The following is a 21,555-nucleotide window of genomic DNA, read 5'->3' as shown; positions in this document are numbered from 1 at the left end:
CACCCTCTCCACCGCCTCACTGCCAATGAAGAGAGGCAGATGGTTGTTATGACCCCTCTTCCGGAAATCTACAATGATCTCCTTGGTCTTTTTGGTGTTTAAGACCAAGTTATTGTCGTGGCACCATGACTCTAGTTGTTGCACCTCTGTCCTATAGTTTGTCTCATCATTGTTGGATATAAGTCCGAGCACTGTAGTGTCATCTGCAAACTTAACAATGAGATTGGACGCGCAGGAGGAAATACAGTCATGGGTGAAGAGAGTGTATAGCAGAGGGCTCAGAACACACCCCTGAGGGGCACCGGTGTTGACCACAAGGGTGGAAGAGGTGTTCTTACCCACTCTGACACTCTGTCTACGGTTAGTGAGGAAGTCCACAATCCAGTTGCACAGAGAGGAGTTAAGTCCCAGTTGGTGGAGTTTGGGACGGAGTTTGTATGGCCGGATGGTATTAAAAGCCGAGCTGTAGTCTACAAAGAGGAGCCGTGCATAGGTGTTCCTGTGTTCCAAGTGCTTCAGTGCTTCATCCCAGTAATTACCATGGATGATTCATGCTTTTAAATCTGTACATTTTGGGAGAGTTCTGATAAACTTACTCATTTGTAAGAGTCACTGGCAGCACCAAGGTCTGGCTCTTTTTCTGAGTAGGAAGTAGGAAACTTGCTACCAAGTTTAGGATGGTTTGTGTGCTCTTTGTCCTTTTAATCCTCCTAGTGTTACATTTGCCATAAAAAAGGTCCTTAAATGTGTGGTGGTTTGAGACAACGAGCGTGAAATTATTATTTTCAAAGTTTTAAATGCCCAAGAAAACATTAGATCTTTTAGATTAATACGATGCTGCTATAATGACATTAGTGGGATCTATAGGTGAGCTTTAATACAATAGGCCTGCCTTTAATGCTTGCTTGTTTATGTTGCATTAATTAGGAGAAAATATGTCAGGAGATCAGCAGTGTGCATACAGAGTGCAGCAGAAGAAATGTGTGTTGTTTTAACTTAAGACTTTTACTGAACATTTCCAATTATAAATTGTATGGAAAAAGACTTAAGAAATCTTAAGAATTCTCTTTTTAAATTATGTACGTCACTGGTTTTTCATTCAAGCCCTTACTTATTGTTGTGATCGCCTTTCCAGTGTCCAAATTCCAGCGCTACACCACATAGAATAAATGAGGCTCAGTTTTGAGTATTGATTTTTACCCCAGCCCACAGCACTGCTCCTTCTGTAAATTAGCAAAAAAAAAAAAAAAAAGTTTTTCATGGCCAGTTTATGATTTGCGGCTCCATTAAACCCTTGAGATTTTAAAATGTCACTTCACCAACATTTAATCCACACCCATAGCCACTGTCTTATTTTCTGCGTTATGCATTGTCCGGGTATTAAGAGGATTAATGAAACAATATGAAGAGGCTGGGAATACATCTGTACATTATATAATAATTGCAGTGTTGTACTTTGTAATGTAAATGTTTTACTCTGCTGAGCTGAATGAGGTCAAAGTGACCCATGGAAACCTGACCTTTCAATGTCACTTTTTACTGCATTTACATAAACTGGGAAAACTGTCAAATAGCCTCTTCTTCTGCACATGTGCAGATGTTTCCAGCTGCTCTGGGTTTAGTTCTATGTGACACTGTTGATTAAACATCTATAGGTTGCAGCATCTTGCAGATTTTGCAGAGTGCTGAGCTTTCATGGGCTGCTTAAGCATTCCCCTTTCCATTAAAACATTTAGAAATGACACTCGATTGGTTGTTGTCAGCGTTTTGATCATGCAAATATGTAAAGCCATCTGCAGACATCTCCACTTGTCAGCGGATAAGACGTCTTTATGAACAGATTATCTGGGTGTCTCCTCATTTATCTGTTTAATATCTGTTATATCAAACGTGGGGACTGCCTGATGTAAAATTGAGGATTAGCATAAAAAATTAGGGACAAGTCAATTTGGCACAGCACCCTGCTGTCCCTTTTGTCTAGCAGGGGCCAGCATTGGGGCTGGAATGAGCACTCTGAGGCCATGTTTACTGTGTGCAGACGGGGTGGCAGACAGTTAGCCAAACCTGCATTTAGATTTTATTTATTTAATTATTTTTTATTTGAGGATCACTTGTTCTGATTAAAGCCCCAGAAAATAGGAAGTGAAAGACATATATGTCTCAGACAGAGACTCAAAGTTCCTTCCAATAAAAGATTTTGGGGTTTAAGTTGATCTCATATGGTACATGCACTGTAGGAAGGTTTGATTGTTTTTTCGTAGAGCCACTATTGCTCCAGTTTTTTTTTTTTTTTTTTTAATGCCGGCTTTTACGCCGGAGCTTAGCTTTAAAGATTTATTTTTGCAAATTTTTTTAAAGGTTGTGTGATTTTTAAAATCACGATGCAACATCCTGTGGGAGAGGTGGACAAAATATGATGAATAACTGTACAAGGTAACGCAATCCACTGCAACAGCTCTGCAACGAAAACTACTCCTCTGAAGCATATTAGGCCCAGCTTTGCTAAAACGGTATTGACAACAGTGTGTCATTTAATGGGTGCCGTCAAGCTCTGAAAATAGTTTAAAAAGCCCTTGTGTTATTGATGTAGGACACTGCGGCCTTTCCTTAAAACCCAGAGGAATAAATCATTATATTTTATGAGAAGCGGCCTGTTTTAGAGCTAATGTTCTTCTTTGACATGTTTTGCTTTCATAGTCATAGAGCGAGGTATGCTGGTTAAAATGTTTAGCACTCGTGCAGCTGTGCGAACAGATGAAAACATGCTGATGACGAGTCAGTGTCCGCTCAGCGCTCCCTGGGACTTCTCTGTTTCGCTGTAACCTACGCGCGAGAACGGGATGGTAAACGTGATGTTGAGGACAGAGACCGTCCTCGCGACACAGACCGGAGATTTGCTTTCTGCTGACTCTCTTCAGATTTCACACCAGGGGTGTCTTTTGAATTTTGTCTTGTGCCTTTTTTCTTCACATTCCAACTCTGACACTATTTTGAGAGGCGTTTCAGTCGTTAGAGGGGCCTTGTCGTTGATTCACTGCTTCGTGCAAACAGCTGCTCTGCAGTTCTGAAGAATGATCTTACTCAAACGTTCAAATGGGGATTTTTTTCCCCCTCCATGAAATGAATGTAAACATGTATATGGTGTGAACAAAGACTGTCAGACACAGCATGGGAAACTGAATCACTCTGGAGTGAGTCATCATTTGCATTTCCATTCAGAATATTTCAAATATTTAATGCTTTATAGTCTGATTGATGTGAAGCGATAGCCCCAAAACCACAACCTTTTGATACTGAAGTTATTTTGCGTCAGTAACTTGCTGTAATGTCTCATAATGTCTTTCTGCTTGTTATCAAGATAAAACTTTTTGTGCAGTGGGCTAATCATAGTGAAAGTTAAACATCTGAGAAGTGCTGTTATTCTGCTGTTTAAAACAAAGAACTTTTTCACGTTAAGTTACCAGAAACCTGCTAATTGTTTGCTCAGAGCAGTTCCAAAGTGTCGAACATGTGCATAAGCTGTTTTTATTCCTCCCTGCTTGACTGGCCAGAGGCAAACTGACTACCGGTTGTTATGTCAGAGTCCCTCATGGGTGTCACCAGGAGAATTTACAGGAAATCCACCACTGAGTGTGTCAGTGTCCCCGTAGATACCACAGGCTCCAGCTCACAGCGCGTAACAAGGCTACTTTTATCTTAACTGGAACACATGCTCTACTTCAGCTACTTGTTGTGTGTTTTCTGCCGTGTGTGCAAAGTCTTAACCGAGGAGAATCTTTCTGCTTGGAAGTTTCGCGCAATGTTGTTTCCTCCGTGCTAACGATATTTATTTCAGTGTGTATTTCATCGGGCTATAACAGCCACAGATTTTTAGCGTAATCTTACAAGTATGAGACATTTCACTTCTCTAAATCTCACGGCTCATCCTCAGAGTTTGTAGTATTGCTAAAACGGTTTTCTACATATCCTGTCTATTCTTTCATGGTTGTGTCTACATAATGTAAGGAAGTTTGACTGCTGAGTAAGATCTCGAAAACTGAACTTGCACATGGGAACTCTTGGCCTTCTAGTCATTCATAGTTTAGCTTTGGATTTTATCAAATAACAGCAATAATAAACTTCATCATCCTTAAAATGATTACATTTCCTTTGTACATGCTGTCAAAAATTCAATCCAAAAATGAGAAATTTACATTTTTAATGTACATTTTTTTCTGGGCTAATGCTAAATGCAGCAGTGCTTTTATTTGTTCAATCGGACATTCTCATAGCCCAGCATAATGTATGATAAATGGACTGGTTCTTACATAGTGTTTTTCTACTCTGCTTGAACCCTCAAAGTGCTTTATACTACAGGCCTCATTAACCCTTTCACACACACCCATTCTCTCTATGCCGAAGAGCTTTCTATCGAACATTCACACTCACGATGAATGCATCGGAAGCAACTTGGGGTTCGGTATCTTGCCCGAGGATACTCCTAAGCTACAGCCACCTCTGAGCTTAAACCAGTTGGTATTTCCGGGCGGCCCATCCGAGTACTAACCAGACCTGACCCTACTTAACTTCTGAGATCAGAGGAGATCGATTGTGCTCGAGGTGCTTTGAAAGACGATGATATTGATGCCAAGTTGCCATAAGCATTTAGGCGTTTCGGCACTCATCATTAACGATCCCGAATATCTGCACTACCTGTGATCAGTCAGCTGATAGATTGGCCCAGGTGATTTGTTTTATCCCGCCTGTGTCCGGTTTGGGTGGCACCAGAAACAGCCAAACATGCCAAGTTTCAGGTTTTAGGATCCTACGATATTCTTATTGCAGATGAGAGATGTGTTCTCCTCTAAGCTTACGAGACATTGAGAGCAGAAGGCCTCTAGATCAGTTGGCCTCTTTTGGACCCAATGGAGCAGCAGCTCTGCACCGAAAGTGTTCTTCTTTTTCTTTTCCTGTTAGGGTGATCTCTTCCGCTCTACGAAGAAAAACAATTTTCAGTTTGTTCGACTCCTATTCTTTTGGTCAAAAAAAGGAGAAAAAAATAGCAACTAATCTATTTTCTATTTTCATGGCATTTTCTTTTTTCTCACACACGGTGTAGACTTCTTAATCAACTGTAATGGAAGGGTAGCTGTCTGCATATTATTACACGTTCAGTGTAGCTGCACAGTAATAGAGTTGTATGCATAACATAATTGCTACTAATATAATACTTCTTAGATATATTCCTAATGCTTGAGAACAAACGTTTTATTCTCCAAGCTCGTTGGTGATTCATTATGTGCCGCTTTTTGTATGAGTACTCCGTCGATGATATGATTTGATGTGGCATTTCCTTTGATTCACTATGAGCACATGACATTCTGATCAGTATTTGGAGAGAGCACTCAGCTCCTCCAGTTGCTGTGTTAGATTAACTTCTTGTATTGGTGCTTTAAGCATCTCTTTAAACGATTAAAGATGTTTCCGAGCAGCTCAGTGACTCAAACGCGTCAGGACACCTAAGAAGTTACATTAAACATCCATTCAATTTAATTACGCTTAAATTTGATTTTAACATTTACGGTCTTCAACTCTACTTGTTGGCTTTAGAAAAACCTCCTTACGAATGTGTCATTTTATCGGATCGCGAAGCCATGTGTTATAAGTTAAAGTTGACGGCACAACTCGTCGCGCACAAGAACCGGCTCGTCTGCAGGCTTACAGCCGATTGTCTCTGTGAAAAGGTTTCACGTTATGAAACTGGCAGAGTTTACACAGCGGTGGCTTTCTGCTGTGACATTTGACTCGCTTCATTTACTCGCTCACCACTTTGTTTAGAAGAAACGACAGCAAAGCTCCCCTCTGCACCTTTGATGAATCACGCTTTTGCTCATCACAAAACACTGCTAACAACACATCTTAAGACGCTAATTGTTCAGCCCATTTATCGTTTCAAGCGTTCACCTTTCCTCAGTATTTGTTTCTTTGCTTTTGTGCGAAAACATAATCCGCCTATTGTTCCTGATCGCAGTTTTTTTTCCTCCTGTGGGATTTCTCCGTAGAATAGCAGAAGCCAATTTTGGTCTGCTCCTTTTACACTTAAAACAAGTACATCTCCAAAGACTTCAAATCCCTCCCTTGCATCTCTAAACCAAATGAAGTCGTAAATCACTCTTCTATACATATCATGCTAATTAGGAACAGGGCTCAGCTGCTCTTTACCAGCGGAAGATGGAATAAAACGAGTCCATAATTATGTCAAAACAATGTGCTCTCAACCTCTTCCACAGCACATTTGGAGTGGGTATGTGGAGATAAAACATGTGGACTTGAAATACTTTTTGTCCATTTTGTCTGAGAGGGATTATGTATTTGCTGCTCAATAAAACAAAGCTTTTTTTCCTGACTTCCCTTTATTTGGAATATCGGTTATTTCACATTTGTACAGACGTAAAAGACTGATTTTAGAGGATGGGTATTGTTAATGTTCTTAAACTTTGGCCACCATGTGTGGACCGACACTGGATCACTGTCCTGCATTGTTTAGGCTCAGTGCAGCATGTGTAAATGCTAAAGTACCTCGGGCTGTGGGTGGACAATAAACTGGACTGGTCATGTAACACAGAGCACCTGTATAAAAAAGCCCAAAGCCGACTGTACTTCCTCAGGAGGCTGAGGTCTTTTAACATCTGCAGGAAGCTCCTGAGGATGTTTTACCAGTCGGTGGTTGCTGGAGTACTTTTCTATGCTGTGGTGTGCTGGGGGAGCAGCACAGCAAAGAAGGACTCATGCAGGCTGGAGAAACTGATCAGGAAGGCTGGCTCTGTGGTCGGCATGAAGCTGGACACTCTGGTGACAGTGGCAGAGAAAAGGACATTAAAGAAACTGATGGACATTATGAACAATGCTAGGCATCCTCTGCACACGGCCATTAACAATCAGAAGAGTCTGTTCAGTGACAGGTTGCTTCTCCCCAAGACAAGAACTAACAGACTTAAAAACTCCTTTGTCCCACACGCCATCAAACTGTTTAACTCCTCTCTGGAGGGGAGAGGGAGGGGAAACAGGAGGACAAAGGAGGGGGGAACAACTAAGCTGTAGTGCCTCTTCACCTCACTGTACAATACCTTGTGCAATACTTTTTGTAAATAGTCAACGGTGCAATAGACTCAATACTTGAAATGTGCAATTCACTTGTATTTTTATTTTTTATTCCTATTTATTCTATTTATCCCCTTTGTATATTTTATTTATATTTGTCTCTGTATTTATATATGTGTGTGTGTGTGTGTGTGTGTGTGTATATGTATATATGTATGTATGTATGTATGTATGTATGTATGTATGTGTATATATATATATATATATATATATATATATATATATAACAATTCTGTAACTGTAACTTCGGTCGTTGCTGTGCTTTTTGGAAGTCGAATTTCCCAGAGGAACCCACCCGAGGGATTAATAAAGTTCTATCTTATCTTATCTTATCTTATCTTATCTTAACGGACAGCAGAGGCTCAAGCGTTCAGCAGTAAATCAAGTTCATATTGTGGGAGAGGATTTATGTGCTGCGCGCCCAAATCGCTCTTTCCCTGTATTTTAGGTTTCCTCAGTTTGTGCTCTTTCTGCTTCAGACTGTTCTGTTTGCAGAAATGTGGGCTGTTATGCGAAAGGCAGTTATATTCTTTGCCAGGCTTTGTCCTAAGTCCTTAGAGGCCAGATGGCCACCGCTTACACACGTGTAACTCTGATAATGTTGTACATATGTAAATCTGAAAACATATGCTCAACAATCTTCCTGCCCCCACAGAACTGACTAATCCTTAGTCCAGATCAGAAGTACTACAACAAACACTCACTTACAATCTGCAAAGATTCTTTTATTCCTCTGCTGAAATCTCTTATCTGTAACACTTTTAACAAGAGCATTCTGAGACTTCACACCTCCACTGCTGATAATTCCCTCCACAATATGCATGAATGGAGTCTCTGAAACTAGAAGGAGATCTGCATCTGTTCTGTGATATTTTCTTGAGAAAACTGAGTTGATTTCTCCAGTTTTTCATTGTTTTTGAAGATATAATCATTTTTTGTCATCGGGGGAAATTTTCATGACGCTTGACTAGTTTATCGTGCAACTCAAATACTGAAATCTTTCCATCCGTCCATCTTCTGACACTTACCTGTATTCAAGTCACAGTTTAAGCAGAGACACCTGGACTCGTCTCTCTCCGGTCCAAGTCTTAAATGGGATCCCGAGGCCTTACTAGGCCAGCCAAAATATGTCGTCTCTCCTCGTGTCTTGGTTCTGTCCTGCAGTTTCCTACCAGTAGAACAGAAACACAAAAATTCACCCAAGCATTCGAGCCAGGTGCACGAACCACCTCAGCTAGCTCCTTTCGAGCAGAGCCCAGACACCCTTCAGTGGAAGCTAGTTTCCGCGGCTTTCATCCTCAGTACCCCCAGCTCACGGCCATATGTGAGGCATACGAATTTAGATCGACTGACTGGTAAAACGAGAACTTCTTCTTTATGCCTTGCGCTCTCTTTACAACAACAGACCAGTACAGCATCCCGGCAGAAGATCCAGCAATTCATCTGTCAATCTGTCGCTCCGGTCTGCCCCAACGTGGTGAACAAGACCCTCAAAATTTATAACTCCTCCATCCGAGGCACAGAAGCTCCTCTCAACTACATAATTTAGAAAAACTGATTCAAATCCACGCAGACGGGATAATAAAATACACTATACTAAAGAGAAGTCGCACGCATACATTCAAGAATGAGTCGCTCACAATTATCAGTATTTGAAGTGTTAATAAATGTATCACTTAGTTAAAAACAAAAGTTAAATACAAGTCCCTCAGCGTCACAGCTGGATCCATCCGCACCCCTTTGTCACCCCCTTAACAATACTCAGGGTTCCCAATAACCAATTACACCTCTTACGGCCTCTCAAATAACTTTAATCACTGATTAGGATTCCTTGTTCACAAAGCGGCTACTTAAAAGTAATTGCTCAATAAAGAGAGGGGAAGTTGTCGTATTAAGTAGGTGTTCCTGCTGCTTCTCTCATTAGTGCGCACTTGGAGCTTTCATCTCCCTATTGTCACAAATGGAGTCAGCTTCATTCACAGCACAGGAGCCGTTCTCGCTCTGTCTGCTTCACACTGCTTAAAAGCCTAACGGCATTAGCACAGCTCAGAGCCGCTGAACAGCGAGTGCTAAAACCCGTGTTGTCGTTTTTTTGTTTTTTTTTTGTTTATTATTAGAAATAGAAAGATTGAGTCCCATGGCTGACACCAATGGGACAAAGTTTTTGTGGACAAAGATGTTTTGGATTCGTCATTTCAGGAAGCAGAAACCCAGGATTTGATTTGTAGCGTTGGGACGTCCAGGTTCACAGTTTATTTAGTTAGTTAGTAAGTTTAAAAAGTTCTTTTTTCACTTAATATGTTGGTGTTTAGCTGCAGGTGAGAGGGATTCTTTCTGATAAGGAAGACATGAAGATTTGACTGTGTGTATGTGTGTCTGTGGTTGAAAAGAAAGAGAAGTGAAAAATTTTAAAAATATTTCTGTTTGCACTGCAAATGGTGTTTTTAGTATGTAGATTTCTGGGTGAGACTTTCCCCATTTTGCAATATTTAAAACAACCACTGTGCTCTAATATAGAATCAAAATGAATATTACAATAGCCTGCTTCAGTGTTTTTGCCCACACTCTTACATTCTCCCTTTCAGCCCGGTCTGCCTACAGAAACTGCGGTTTACATTTTAATAATATTCATCCAGTTTACCACCTCTCGCTCTAATATTGACTCAGAGGCAGGAACTGAGTTCAGGAACCAAAACTAGAACTATGTCCTACAGGTCGTAGAAATATAAGTTAAGTTCCTTGTTTGAAGGGTTCTTGAGGTTGTACTGGAAAACTTGACACCAAGCCTACAGTTTACTGTCATTCATCTACCAAGATTATGCCAAAAGGAAGGAAAAAGAAGAACCCGTTAAATTTCTTCGGACTTAATTTGTGCATTGGTGGTTGCCCTCTCTGAATACCCCAGGACTTTATTCCTGCTATTTTTACAGTAATGCAGTTAGAATGATATGCTATGTATTTTAAACATGCTAAATGTGAATAGCACTTTGAACATGAGGCAAGCACGAAGGAATAACGATGAAGGGTATTAATATTTAGATAATAAAAGCATCAAACTGACTATTAAAGGCAGCCTTAATAGCTTTTGATTACACAGTGCTGTTGAACAGTGATGCTAAGGGTGGATCTAAACAGAGAGAAGCTATCGTCATCATGTCCATGTGACGAGCAACAACATTTAGACTAATGTGGGAAATCTACGTTGTAACTTGGGACCTGTTCGGAAACCCATTTAGCGCTACACATGGCCTTTTATATAACCGGATGTGCACCTCGCAAGAAACGTGATTACACGTCGAGCCTGTGAAGACTGAATTGTGTAGGCCACGGCGCCATGGTGCAGGGTTAAAGGGGTTTCCAGTTATGTCTTAAGTTCCCACGTAGATTTCTAGCAGAAGTCTTAGGCCTCAATCACACAAACCTAGAGACCGCTCTGCAACCATCTAGCAACCACTGGTCACTGGACTGGTTGTCGACTGCTTGCTGGAAGTTGCTAATGGTCGCAAAGAGGCTCCTGCCCCGAAAACCACCTTGTGTCTGCTTTGGTTGCTAGCAGATTACCACAGTGGAAAAGACAGCTTGTCTGTAAACACTTGTAATTACTAGCTCGGGGAAGTTAAACTTTTTTTTGTTGTTGTAACCTTTAGAAATTATGTTGGCTTAAGATATTGTTTTACATATATAATGTATGGCTTCTAGTTGAAACCAATAAAGTCAGGAGTGTTTGAATGGCAGTGAAGATCTTCTGGTCTCAGGTGTGTTGTATTTTCAAGAGTAAGATCATTCCTCTTATAAAAGAATGTTCACTTATGGAAATGAGAGATAACATTACACGCCACTTAATTCGAAAGGCTTCTTCTTAAACGCCGTTTCTTTCTGACCCTGAATCAGCTGCAAACATCTCCAAGGCTGAGTGCATTTTTTTATGAGACAGAATGGTTTTCCTTGAAAAGACTACTGGGGGGTGCAAACAGTGCATGCAAAGTTTTTTTTCTTTTTTGAATTTAACATTAGCACACTAATGCGATTCACTCCTAAATGACTGGTGCAATGACGGATGGGGGAAAAGAAATTGGGTCAAGAGGGGAAATGGTCAGAAACATCCTTTGAGCAAAGATGCCTAATGACCCCCGTTCCTCCTCCAAGTCTTGCTTTCCACTGTTCCACGCACAAAGCTATAAAACCTTTTCAATAAAACATGATTCTCTGAAACATTTACAACTCGTGTTTCCTGAAGTGATGAATCCAAAACATCTTTGATGTTTGAGAGAAACGTACATGCAACTTAATGATTTAATTCTCTGTAAGCCACAAGTTACAAGTGACTTATATTCGGGTAAAAAGGATCCATGGTGGAGGGGAGGGCGGGCCGGGCCCGAGCCTTGTTGTCGAGCAGCATATTTTATTTTCTCTCCCAGAGGTTTAGAGGAGCTGTTACACTCTGGAGTTTTAGTGGAGGTCACAAGGTTATTATATAAACAATTCACATGGAGGGCCTCAAGTGCCCAGAGGGAATGTTTAATGCAATGCTCACAATTTCTTGAACGTAGTAATGCTCAAGACGCAGAAGTGTCCAATTTTAACCATGCTGCATTATCTCTCTGTCTTCGTTTCCTTTTCCCCCCCCCTCTTTCTGCCGTTGTGTTGAGGCAACTGAAAACCACGCTTAATTAATTTGGTCAGCTGCCTTGGATAAACTACATTGATGACATCAATTAGATTCTAATGAAAACAGATAAAAGCCATGGAATGCAAATGGAATTTCAGAACAGGACTCATCAAAGTCTTAGCATTGGAACAAATTCCCATTACGTCTCATAAAAGCCTTTAATTTGCAAAGCTCATGTCTGGTTTGGTACTTAGAAGTACATGGTCAAATGATTCAGTCTTAAGTCCTGTGCCGAGAGAAGCCAAATCAGAATTTAATTTGGCATGTAACTCCTTATCCTGTCTGAAACATGTGGCAGGATGCAATCCTTGGATTAGCGTGCACTTCAGAACTACAAATTTAGCTTGTTTCTCGTCGTCTGGCACGGCAAACACCTAGTCTAACCCGTCTGTAACACAACATTTCAATTTCAGGGAGAGAGGGGGGGAAAAGCCACGCTTGCTCCAGATTAGTACTTCTTAGTTAACCAAATTGCTGCAATTATGTGTGTCAGTCCGTTGACGTGGGATAGCGAGGCTGTACTTCTTTGTCTCATTCGCTCGCAGTCTCTCTTTTTTTTAACTCTATGACCTCTTCCATATGTTAGACTTGATTTTGCAGTTCATGCAAATGATGATGACTTCTAATAATAAGTCTTCATCAGCTACTCTGCAACCGGCGTTCTGTATAACAAATGTGCGCTCGTTAAACAACTTGCTACATTACACTGCATCTTTCAGTCGGTTCAACACCTTAATGACAAAATGCCATTGTCGCGTTTTAAACTACTTAAATAAGTCAGAATAATGAATTAGACCCTGCTGAGTTGTTTTCAATTGAATTGCAAGATAAACCGCTAATAATAAAAATAATCAAAATGCTGTCACGCTGAACAAAAAATGTTCAGTTCAAATTAAAAACACCGCACATTTGTGCACACGGCTCTCGTATGGCAGACATGTTTGCAAACAGTGACCTGCAGATGCAACGATTAATATCAGCATTCGTTTTGAGTTGATTTTAGCTCCATTAGGGAGAGAAGTGGGAATAAAACTGATGGTGGACAGCATTTGTGAGCTGCATCAGCCAAAAATAGGTTATTTTGTTACTTAAGCCCACTCCCAGTAACCTCTGGTATCAGTGGTGCTGACCACCTAGTTACTGAATTTCTGTAGTGTCATAACTAGGCAGGTAACTTTTATGGGTTAGCAACTTCCTGCTGTGCAGTGGGCAAAAGTAATACTGAGATCAGTGAGGTGGAAAACCAGAACAAAGAGCTGAAAGGTGCTAAAATGCTCATTAGAAATAAAGGAAATTGCAGAATCCAGTGGTGAAAAACAAAAGCAGTTTTATTGATTGTTACTAATAAAAAATATGCATATATATTGATTGTTAAAGCTCAAACCTAATGTTTGAGCATTTGATCCAGCTGACATCTAACCTGCAGGTGTAAAGAACATCTTTCTACCCCATAAAACTTCCTGTAAAATACTTAAACTTTTTATTGTCATTGCACAGTCATGCTTTGTAGAGTAGTACAACGAAACTGAGGGACTGTCCCGCATCGGGGATAAAAGAAAGGCACGCAGTAATCATAACAAACACCATATATACAGAATAAAAATATGCAGAAAATACAAACTTAATGTTAAAACAGATGGTGATGCATTAATGCGTCTCAAAATGATAATTTGATGCACTTACATACTTTATAAATCATGTTTGTGTCAACATGCTGGACGCTCCAGAGCCAGTCATGTATTTATGCGCTATAAGCAGGCTTACAGTGTAATCTACTTTTAACCTCGACCATGCAGAGCATCATGTGCACTATTTCTCCATAGATTTGTAACCCTTTACCTTGTTTTCGGCACCTGTTGTGCTGGTTGTTGTAAATGAAACATCTTTTTTTAATCTTTTTTTTTTTTTTTTTTGCCGGTGTTTTTTCAGCGGTGGACTGTGTGTGTTCTTTCACAATTGTGACAGTTTGTTTGTAAAAGAAAAAAAAAGGGGAAGTATTTAATGAGCCGTTTTTGTTTTTCTTGGTGTGTGTGTGCACGTGTGTCTCCATCCCAGCGGACTACCCTCCCCCTCCACCACCTGTCGAAGAGTCAACCGGCTTCCTGTCATCCCCTGGTTCCTTCCCTCCTCCACCGCTGGGGAACTCATACGATTATCAGGTGAGAGGAGCCGCTGTTCTATTAAATTTTCTTGGTTGTCAGTAACTCTCTAAGAGTCGGCGCAGAAAGCAAAGACAGCCCCGAGCGCCGCACTGAGTTCACGTACCAAGTCCAGCAAAACTATTTGTCCATTTGAGCTGCAGCCAAATGCAGAGACGTCCAGCTCCAGATGCTGCCTGGAGCCAGCCGCTCTCCACCCGTGGACCCCCCCACACACACACACACACACACAAACATTTCCGAGGGCTCTGATGCAGGAAGGATGGAAGGCTGACACCTATTGGTGGAGCCCGGTCACTTTTCTGCGCTTTGCTGGTCATAATACCCACAGGCATTTGGCCCTCCTGGGATTTCTGGCCTCTGCACCTCTGGCTGACGCTCGCAGCGCTCGACCTCTGCTATGAAATCCTCCAAGTGCTTCACATTCCTTTGTTCGCTGCAAACAGGAAGAAAGAAAGTCTCCCTCTTCAAGCCCCTCATTTGATCTGACCAGTTTTCTATCCTAAATGAATGCTTCCTTTGTAAGCTTGGAGACAGAATGTTGCATAATTCAAATAAGTTATGCATTGTGTGTAAATTCACTGCTCTTCCCACACAAACTGTAAACACAGTAAGTATAAAACTTTAAAAGCTTTAAAAAACCCTAGGACTATCAGTATACGTGCATGCATGCTGCGCTATGACCTTAATGTAATCTAAAGCACTTTCAAAGTCACGCAGTTATTTTAAAAGGTGCAGCGCTTCGACTGTTGGAGTTCTGAATTTCATGGCTTTGTTGAACGTCAGGTTCAGCCAGCCAGCAGAGCTGCTCCCCTCTTACACTTTAGGCAGAGCACAGAGACACGTGAGCAGTGAGGAATGCAATAGGCGTACAACAGAATTTACTTCTCTTCTTAGAAGTCTACGGAAACCTTAAACTTCCATATACCCCTTAGTTTAATGAAGGCTGATGACTTTGATCTTGTGCTTGCTGGGTGGGGCAGTTTCTACCTAAACTCCGGCTGCTGCTCAACAATCAGTGTCGATCCTGTTCACTTTGTTACAGTTTAATAATGTTACACCTACACTTACGACCCAGCATCCTCTCGATTTGTACCTGGAGACAGGAATGCAGCACAAGTTTTTAACTTTTCAGTCTTAAATCTTGTACGCTTTTCTGATGATTGAGGAAAAAGCTGAATTTAATCTACATCGCCACATCCAGAAACTTTGAATCATTTAAAAAATGTCTCCTTGGTGCTGGTATTTCTTATTAATCTTTTGGCTCACATTTATTGCTTAGAAGTCTTTTGTAGCAGTTTTATACATTTCTAAGCAGTCAAAATTCTCTGGATGAAAAAGCTTTTAAAAATAAATCTAACTGGGAATAATCTGGGTCCTTGTCTGCATGTGCTAAACGGTAACAGGTGAGCAAAGTGGTGAACACATGTCTGGTGGAGTAATGGCAGACTTTACAGGCAGCATGCTTAGAGGATTTTCTGGACATCTAACAGTCAGTTTTACTGGTATCTACACATTTGTTAACTGTGAACAGATCTATAAATTTTCACTTGTCCATATGAACCTGAGCAGGTTTTCCATGCTTTCACCTCCCTTCTTAAACTCCTATATTATATTTCAGTATAACTGGGAGATGAAATCCAGACTCCTACTATCATGCAAAAATGTATTTTTAAAACTTTACCTATAATCAGAGACAGTAGAAAATGAAATCAATTTGCCAAGTTACAGTACAACGTTTCCACTTCCTGTAAGCATCTCTTCAATCAGATGGATTTGTTTGAAGGCAACATGTGGCACTTTGGCCTTTTCTGAACGTCTATCAAATATATATTATTATGATGTCAAAAATCCCTGTATGTTGGTAAAGCTCACAAACTAAAGGTGAGTGCCACATAGCTTCATGGTAAAAATGCCAAACCTTTCTCATATGTCTGGATATTCTGTCCGGATCTCATCTGTTAAAGGAAAATAATGATTTTAAAAATGTTGCAAAGTTGAAGTAAAAATGTTCCCTGCATGTTCCAATGCCAGGGATTTCAGTTTACCTCTGTCCATTCGTCCAGGGTCACTGACCCTTACACACTTTGGCTTTAAACTTGTTTGGTTGGATCTGATTGATATCTTCCCTTTCTTTTTCCCCCGTGCCTCGGATTTTGTCGTGCTCAAACGCGTGTAGATGTTTTTGAGAAAATGTTGATGAATCAGAAGAAAAGTCTGTATAAATTGAGCAGAATTGGTTACCTGCTAACTCCAGTGGAAGTTGGTAGCCTGGTCCGTGAGCCAAAATAAAGCTGATAGCTTCCAGGTTTGCATCTGTGCCGTGCATCCCGCTGCACATGTGCATTGTGCTTGCGAGTTCCCACAGAACCCGTGGACTTGAAGTGATAATGTCACATAAACACACAGACCTTTGAAGGTGCTAGGAAGGTTTTAGAAGTGGGAAACCTGCACAATAAAAGAGGCAGCTGGGCCGTAAACTGGCTTCTAGCTCAGCATACGTCCCTTAATCATAATAGAGCTCTTTGCCGTTTTTACATGTATTCCCATGTATTACCACTGGGGCCTTTAGGTGACAGGAACTAAAACAGACAGAGGCTGAACTGATGGGACTGCATCATTTGTGGTCTGTATATGATAAATAAAGGGTTTCTTTTGAATTGTAAATCATGCAGACATGTGCGAGAAAAACCCCAGAATATAAATATAACATATACATTTGCATGATATGGGCCCTTTAACTCAGACTGCTTTGTTCCCGTAGGTTAAAAATGCAAAGCTAGTAAGAGTATAAATATTATTGTTTTCCTTCGTGTATGAACATCTCAGCTTTTGGAGATCGGTGGTTTTGTCAGGACAGCTGTCAAATGCAACACATTAGCTGAACAGGATGATGGTTATAATCACGAGCATTAATTTAGTTCCCTTTTTGCTGCTGTAATTTTTGCCACTATTCTTGATTTTTCTTGTGTGGAGAGATGAAGGAAAAGATTTTCAAGGCCTGAAATTACATAAGAAATTCCATCCCTCAATTATTTTTTAAAGTGCTTTCCTGTATTCATCTCGAAATTTTCTTTTCCTATCACACTGCCGAGTCTTTCTGGCCTGCAGTTTAATTCCTTAAAACACCACGGGTATCTTAATTATGTGTCCTGCAGCCAGAGCAGAAGAGAACGCTGTTCAGAAAAAAAAGGGAAGATATCAATCAAAAATGTCTTTCTGGAGAAATTCTACATAGTGAATGAATAAATCAGCGATTTAATGGCATTTTACTTAAAAGAAGCAGAAATATGCTCTTGTCTTTATCCCCCTGACAGAGGGAGATGTCTGGATTATGACATGTAAAAGCCGAGACCTTTAGCGGGAGAGAGAAAAACAAACCTCTCATCCTGGCTGCAGTTCGCATTACGAAGCCCTACACGGCAAATTCCTCCGCAACACAAAGTCTGCGATGTTTCCTTTCATCCTCCTCGTTATCACCGTTAAACAAGTTTGCCCGTTTTTTTCTTTTGTTGATTTGAGACAAGCCATTAGTGTTTTGCTTTGTTTACTCCCGCTCATGATTGCCTTAGATGTTTTTAAGCAGCAGCTCTGCTCCAAATGGAGGCAAGCCCTGCCTGTAATAGATTGTGACAGGTAATCCAAACACACAACATTAGAATAAGAAGCAGCCACTGATCCAACCAACTCAAAAAGCCCCCACAGGCAATTGCAAGAAGTCTTCTTGCAGTTGCAGCATAGTTCAGAAGACTAAAAATACATCTGTCGTTCCATGGAGAAATTCCCGGGAATTTTGTAGAAAACCGGGTGCCACTATCGGTCAGATCACTTTAACTACTTTCCAGATTTCTGCGCATCACTTTTGTTTTTCTTTTGATTAAATAGTTTGTGTCTTTTCATATGTCGAGGTTGCATTTTTCTCTGAAGCGAAAGAGAAAAAATGCGGATGAATAAATCAGCGACTGCTGCTGCAGTGATCCTGTTACTGATGCTTTCAAGCTTCCTCTGATAATAACAGAGTTAAATAAAAATCACAGCAATTCTTAGCATCCTCTGCAGAATACATTCAAAGTGTGGATTAAAAAAAAAGTTTGACTTTGATTTTAAAGAATTGACCTTTCTTTGTGAAATAGTGCTGGATGAGATTGTGATGAATAATGTATGAAGAATGAGATACTGTAAATCCAAGAGCAGTAAAAGGCAGGTGAATAGTGCACCGTGTTATGAAAGTTGTCTTTCATACAATGCATCGCTTCTTTCTCACTGAGAGAAGTCTCTGCTATTGATGTGTGGCTTTTAAAAAGATTGTCTGAGGTCAAGGTGAAACACGAACTTGTAATGCAAAGTTTAAGAAGTGCAGAGAGAAAAAAGCAGGAGAAAATATTTCTGAGCAGCACAGAGTTAGAAATACTCATCGCCAATGGCATTATGGTGACAGTAACTTGACCCTGTGAACCCAGGCTGTACCTGTTACTAGAGCAGGGCGATATGACCAAAAATATTTATCACGATATACATTTGAAAATTTGTGACAACGATATAACTGACGATATAATTGACACTAGACAAAATACTTTACAACTCCACAACTTTATTAGTGGGGGAAAAAAAATCAATGTATTTTCACTTAAACAAGCAGCTGTTTTTTTTTTAATGTGCATTAAAGTTACATAAATATTTAACAGTGCAAATGCAAATTCCTTGCTGACAGTTTAACCAAAAGGCATTTCCAGTGGAAATTGGCTGACATATCCTCAGCATAACCATGTATAATATCCACAAAACTTAAAAAGAGGTTATACACACACACAATATGGTAATATTATGTTGATGCACAGTACGTATCACTCCGCGAGGCGCCTGCCTACAATAGCCGTAATGCTCCGACAATCCATCAAGCGGTGCGGCTTCGTAGGTTAGCAAAGTCGTACTAAAACATTTGAAAGATTTTTGAGCACCGTGTACATAAAATCGTTTCGAGGTCAGTAAACACAACCAGAATTCATACATAAGGCACACGGGATTATAAGGGGCACTGTCGATTGTCAGAAAAATCAAAGGATTGATTTTAAGTGTGCCGTATTTTCCAAAATACGGGCGTCGCTAGCATGCGCTACCACAAATAGTGCTTTGTTGTGTATCTGATGGACAAAAGCCAAACCAGTTCCACACCACTGAACTTGCAGCATTTTTACAAACCAATTCTGGTTCATCTGTTTCACTCTTCTCATTCTCCGTCGCCAGCATGGTTTTTCCGCCATGTTTCCATGAAAACAAAGGCATGCGCGTTTTACCCATATTCTATCGCATTATTTCATTTTCTTATCTCTGCCCAACATTATACCGGTATTACCGTGAACAGTATGATATGACCCAGCCCTACCTGTTACAACATAACCCACACCCAAGGTGAGTGTTGCTGTGACCACAATGCATGGATTAGAAACACAGATTGCAATTTTCTTGGGCGACTCCACTTTAAGTGTGCCGATCCCGATTTTTGCCAGTTATGGTTTTCTTCCGAATAATATCAATAATAATAATGAGAATCATAACAATAATAATTTACAGGTAAAATTTACAGCGGTTTCCCCTGATGAAAACGTGTACACCTCTCCACCTTTACCTGACAGATTTTATTTTACCTTACCAAACAAAGGCTGATATAAAACTAATGCCAGGTACTTCATAATTTACAGTACAGCGATCCCTCCAGTTACGCTGTAAAAATAACCCACGATAAGTGAAATGTAAAACCCCTGCATGGACATTTTCACAATTTTCTCTCTTGTTTAAATACTCTCAAAGTTCAAACCTTCGTAGAAAAATAAGTCCAGCATTATAGAATGAAACCAAAGGCACTCGCAGGTGACGACGTTTCGTGTGTTTGTTGCGGAGCAGTCACACTGCTAGCGATCAAAGATTTATGTAAGTTTGACAAGCTGAACTCATTTTGTGCTGTACAGGAGACACGGCATGAGATTGACTGACAATGGTCTAGAGCCAATCAGGACGCACAACACAATGCGTTGTTAAAAAAAGAAAAGGATGCAAAATGCACAAAAAAAATCAGTGAAACAGCGAGGCTGCAGAAGTTGAACTGCGATATAGCGAGGGATCACTGTATGTTCATAACTTCACCAAATAAAAGGATATCAACCCGTTGCTCTACTACTTTGATCCATTGCTAATACTGAGGCTGCTGGCTTGTGGCTAGCTCTGAGCTCAGGATCACTTATCATTTGTTGGCTCCTTTAAAATGTCCATGTTAAGCTGGTGATTTAGGTTTGTTGACACAAACATTTTCACTCTGGTCCTCTAATGGGGTTCAGGGTCAAGGCCAAGGAGTGGAAATCGACCAATTCTGGTCCCTGGGTGATCGATTGGTGCATCTGTGGTAGATTTACCATTTGGACAAAGGAAAAAAACAAACTGCCGCTGTGAGAGTATGAAACAGACTACGTGATGCTGATGTTTATATCTATATGCTGGTTTGTTTGCATTTCTCTGCAGTCATGAATGATACTGTTGGAGCACTTAAATACTGAACAACAGTTACTTTACTAAAATGCAGGAAAGAGAGACGACTTCAGGTCTGATCAGACATTTACAGAACATGTGACTACCAAGGAGACCAATCAGATTTGGTGTTGCTTCACTTCACTTTGATTTGTAACTAACTAACTATGGTGTAACTATAGTCTGGGTATGCTGGAGAGTCACCGTATTGCTAACACAAGGCTATAACAGGTGCATAAATCCCTTCTTATGAGGCATGGTGGAAGCAACATTGGGCTCTGAAAGTGCTTCTCATGTTCGGGGAAATCTGCTAACAGATTTGACGATTTTAGAAAGTTTTTGAATAACATGTTTTCAATTTTAATGTAATTTAGAAGTTCAACTAGTGCATATGTTTCAAATGAAACATATGCACCACAGTAGAGTGTGCAAACAGTGAAGGAGTCTGAACACTTTATCGGACGTCTTCTCACAGGTGAAAGGCCATGAAAAGACGCTGGAAGAGAGGCGCTCCAGTCTGGACGCAGAGATCGACTCCCTCACCAGCATACTGGCAGACCTGGAGAGCAGCTCGCCCTACAAGCATCGAAGCACACAAGTACGTAACCTACAAAATGTCATGCAGATGTGAATTTAAGGCTGTGCTTTTCTTGGGCATTTACTGCAGGCCAAAGTTGAAAATGACTTTTACCGTTTTCAGTTTATGCACGACCTGTAAGGAAACATTAGCCTTTTAATATTGTCAAATACATTTTACAGAAACTAAATGTCAGCAGAATTGATGCTTTTACTTCTAATACTTAAAACCCTTAGTAGGGCATGAAGCACGCTGTTATCAAATGCTTTTACTGAAGTATGTGAGTGCAGCCTCTGTTGGCATTCAGTAACACTTATATCCGCACAATAAACGGCACACTTATAGACCTGTAGCTGCTCTCCTGTGAAGTGTGCTAAAAAATGCAAAGAATAATTAAAAGTTTTTTAAACTGTTGAATGTTGCAAAATACAAATTAGGTTTCCACATGAAACAGACCTATATATGTTGCATCTTTTAAAAAAAAAAATGCA

General features: G+C 40.4%; 1 protein-coding gene across 3 annotated transcripts in view; it reads left to right on the top strand.

The window, feature by feature from the left end:
* lpp (LIM domain containing preferred translocation partner in lipoma) overlaps nt 1-21,555 on the top strand; it is a 189,849-nt gene that overhangs the window by 76,379 nt on the left and 91,915 nt on the right. For all 3 annotated transcript variants that reach the window (XM_086283730.1, XM_086283728.1, XM_086283729.1), the window contains exons 5-6: nt 13,865-13,968; nt 20,963-21,085. In XM_086283730.1, coding sequence (XP_086139856.1) covers nt 13,865-13,968; nt 20,963-21,085 — 227 coding nt within the window. The remainder of the gene's footprint in view (nt 1-13,864; nt 13,969-20,962; nt 21,086-21,555) is intronic.

The sequence above is a fragment of the Aulonocara sp. 'chitande type north' Nkhata Bay genome, linkage group LG23 (genome assembly GCF_057382095.1).
Source record: "Aulonocara sp. 'chitande type north' Nkhata Bay isolate Kocher_YH1m ecotype deep benthic linkage group LG23, A_spYH_male_GT1.1, whole genome shotgun sequence".
Taxonomy (NCBI): Eukaryota; Metazoa; Chordata; class Actinopteri; order Cichliformes; family Cichlidae; genus Aulonocara; species Aulonocara sp. 'chitande type north' Nkhata Bay.
The sequence above is the reverse complement of the archived record's forward strand: the minus strand, read 5'-3'. Positions and strand labels throughout refer to the sequence as shown.